The 3,481-nt window shown below is 36.3% G+C and overlaps 1 protein-coding gene across 1 annotated transcript; it reads right to left on the bottom strand. All coding sequences in view use genetic code 12, as the record gives it.

Moving 5' to 3' along the window:
- Positions 1-519: 519 nt before the first annotated feature.
- Positions 520-2,916, bottom strand: KSP1 (putative serine/threonine protein kinase; the record flags this gene model as incomplete). The annotated part of the gene is made up of 1 exon (XM_049322587.1): positions 520-2,916. The coding sequence occupies one exon, from the start codon at positions 2,914-2,916 to the stop codon at positions 520-522; it is 2,397 nt and encodes a 798-aa protein (XP_049181599.1).
- Positions 2,917-3,481: the final 565 nt, after the last annotated feature.

Raw genomic sequence — 3,481 nt, 5'->3', positions numbered from 1 at the left:
TGTAAAACTCTCATTTTCTTTTTTCAATGCTGCACCAAAAATGAAATTTTACGACTAAAATCTTGATCCTGCTACGGTTTCAAAAGCTGCTACAACTCGAGCGGCTCTGTAACTTAAACAAGGGGACTCGATTTACACAAGAGGACTCGGTTCAAAAAAGAGGATTAAATTCATTATCTACGTATTGTATTATAATCATTTCATCAAGACATTATTCATCATTATCATTTAGGAGGTCGTACAAAAAAGGTATATCTATATATATGTCACATTATATATATATATATATACTCTAAAACGGGTGAATAAAATTGTTATCATTCTCAAAATAGATTAATTCAATAGAACCTTCTCCATGCAATTACTGGGAGTCTTTCTCTGATAACAAAAACCTCTTTCACCATCTACATCTTCAGGTTCAAAGACTCTTTTTTTTTTTTTTTTTTCCTTCTTACTGAAAGAGCATTCCCTTGTAATAAAAAACCTCCTGCTTTTCTTTTTCCTTTATTGTGGAAACCATTACTTTAAACTAGAAGCAACAATTAACTGTTTCTTAATTGGTTGCGAAATAGATCCGCGTCTAAATGGAGGGACGTACTTTTGATCATCAGAATCCTTGGCTGATGTTTGCGTAGGTGAAGTACTTGAAGACTTTGCTTGTCCAGTAGACATCAGAAAAATTCCAGCATCGCTTGGTCGATGTTTTGTTTGAGAATCAAGCTCACCGCTAGAGGAGCAACCAATGACATCCTCATCCTCCAAATCTAGCTTTTGGTCAAAAGTAACATCGAAATCATCTTCCAAGTGAAACACTTCATCATAATCGTTACCCAAAGACAAATGATCGAGCTCCTCAGGTAATGGTCCAATATGTGGTGATTTCTGAGCTGGATTGGGTGGCGAGCGCAAAAAGGGTGGAATATATTTTCCTGAATTAGATAAATTGGATATCACACTAGAACCAGGAGTGACTGCAGAACGTGGCAGTGAGTGGAAATTAAACCCGTTCATATTAGTATTCCCATTTCCAAGAAAATTCCTTTTCAACTTAGATGTAGAGTACAGCCTTGACTTTCTTCCCCTTACCAGTTGATGATTGTGAGAATCGTTTAAAGCTTGTTCAGATACTTTAGGTATACTCTTTGGAAGACCACTAGTATAGGTTCCATTACCAATCGCGTAAATCTTATTACTAGTAGCATGGCGTTGTTTTTTTCTAAAATTCTGCTTCCAAGTCCTCTTTCTGCGAAGTAATGGAGCTCTTTTGGGAAAATCAGAGGAACCATTACCATTAATATTATTGTTTAAGCCCATGTGTCCTCTTTTCTCCCCATACTTGTCCATATAATGGTTGAAAACAGACTTTGGTGTAAAATAATCCTCCCTATGGAAATTAAGACGATTATTATAACTATTGTTGGCATATTTCCCATTAATGTTGGAAGTTTGATTATACGATGCAACATTCAATGGCTTTCTTGTATTGCGTATAAACTTGAAGTCAAGGGTCTTAATTGGAATAGGTTTGGATTTAGTATTGGTTGATAGTAAAGCATCTGCTCGGTGATTGTGAGGTATCTCATCAACCGATCTGGACAAGCTAAAACCAAACTTTCCCAGTTGATTTGGGGAAGCGTTAACATTATCATTATCATTATCATCATTATTATTGTTGCTGTTGTTGTTGCTGTTGTTGTTGTTGCTGCTGTTGCTGTTGCTGCTGTTGTTGTTGTTGCTGTTGCTGTTGTTGCTGTTGTTGTTATTGTTATTACTATCCTCAGTACCAACTCTAATCTTTATGGATGTAGGTATAGGCGTAGTCATATGTGAAACATGTACTCTATTATCTTCATCAAACGAACCATAGTCTTCCTCCTCCTCCTCTTCTTCTTCTTCCTCCTCCTCCTCCTCGTCGTATTCATAGTCACTGACTTCGTACTCCTCATCAATCGTGAAAAATCTCAAAGCATTCAACTCCTCTTCAAGACCTTTTAAATCCCTATTGTCAGGATCAATTGTTAAACTAAACCTCAAAACTGGGAACAAATCACTACTCATCGTTGAAAAAATGTCAAACAACGCCTCCCTATTATTAACAAATTGCAAAAACCTCTTGTCCGAATAATTGGCAACTTGAAAGGGATTTTTATGGAAAACCAATGTCAACAATATGATTCCTACTGACCAAATATCAATTTTGGAAGCATCATAAGAATCAATCTCACTATCAAACAACTCCGGGGCCATATACCTCTCTGACCCAATATCAAATTCATTTTTATCGGTAACGATTTTGGTTGTTGTTGCCAAACCCCAGTCACAAATCTTAATACTCCAATCCTCAGCAATAAGAATATTCTCGGGTTTCAAGTCCCGATGATAAACACCTTTTGAATGGCAATATTCAACCGCGTGCAAAATTTGTAAAAAAACATCCTTAATATCTTGAGTTGTTTCAGGACCATTACCCTTATGAATAGCTTCGTACAAGTCGCCTCTTGAACAAAACTCCAAAACTAAACAGGAATCAAAATGATCGTAAAGTTTAGATATATTTGGGTGGTCACCTAGGATTGCGTGTATTCTGATTTCCTTTTGAGCTTCGTTCAATACACTATTGAAAATAGAATTGGTATCTTGATTTTTCCCTTGTTTAATGGTAGTCACTCCATTTTGCTGTTGAGGTGACTTCAAACGTGCAGGACTCGAAGAAGGTCTACTTGTGAAACTGTAATCTTTCTTCAGGTTCTTTTTGTAGTCAACGGGGTAAATAAATTTAACAGCCACTAGTAGATTACTTCTCTTTGTGTCTTTGGCAACAGAGACTATACCGTAAGACCCCTCGCTAATATCGCTGACTTTTAAATACCTGTCTCTTAGTAGCTCGCCTTTCTCGTATAGTTCAAACTGCTCCATAGCCCGAAAAACAAAAAACCTCGTGTTGTGGTGTCAAAAACAACTTTCCTTTGATAGTAGCTGAGACCTTAGTAGTTGAGACCTTAGTAGCTGAGACCTTAGTAGTTGAGACCTTATTAGTTGAGATCTTATTAATTGAGACCTTAGTAGCTGAGACCTTTCCTTTGATAGTTGAGACCTTAGTAGCTGAGACCTTTCCTTTGATAGTTGAGACCTTAGTAGCTGAGACCTTTTCTTTCTAGTTGACCACGATGGTGATGAACCAATTCAAAACTGAGATAAATGCAAAAAAAACAAAAAACAAAAAAGCTGGTAACTTAAGATGTGGAAATAGTTTGTTAAAAGTATTTGAAAGTGGGTAAAGTATCTGAAAGTGGACAAAAGTATTTAAATGGGGGAAAGTTTCTGAATTCGTCAAATATTTGATAAGTTTTAGAGTTTTAACTGGACATAAATGTTATAAGTTTGTAAAGTTTGTAAAGTTTGTAAAGTTTGTAAGTTCAATAAACGGTGATGCAAAAATTAAGCGTGAATGGGATGATGGGTACACAGTAGCACTTTGTTA

Source organism: Candida oxycetoniae (genome assembly GCF_023343755.2).
Source record: "Candida oxycetoniae strain CBS 10844 chromosome Unknown scaffold2, whole genome shotgun sequence".
Lineage (NCBI taxonomy): Eukaryota > Fungi > Ascomycota > Pichiomycetes > Serinales > Debaryomycetaceae > Lodderomyces > Lodderomyces oxycetoniae.
The sequence above is the reverse complement of the archived record's forward strand: the minus strand, read 5'-3'. Positions and strand labels throughout refer to the sequence as shown.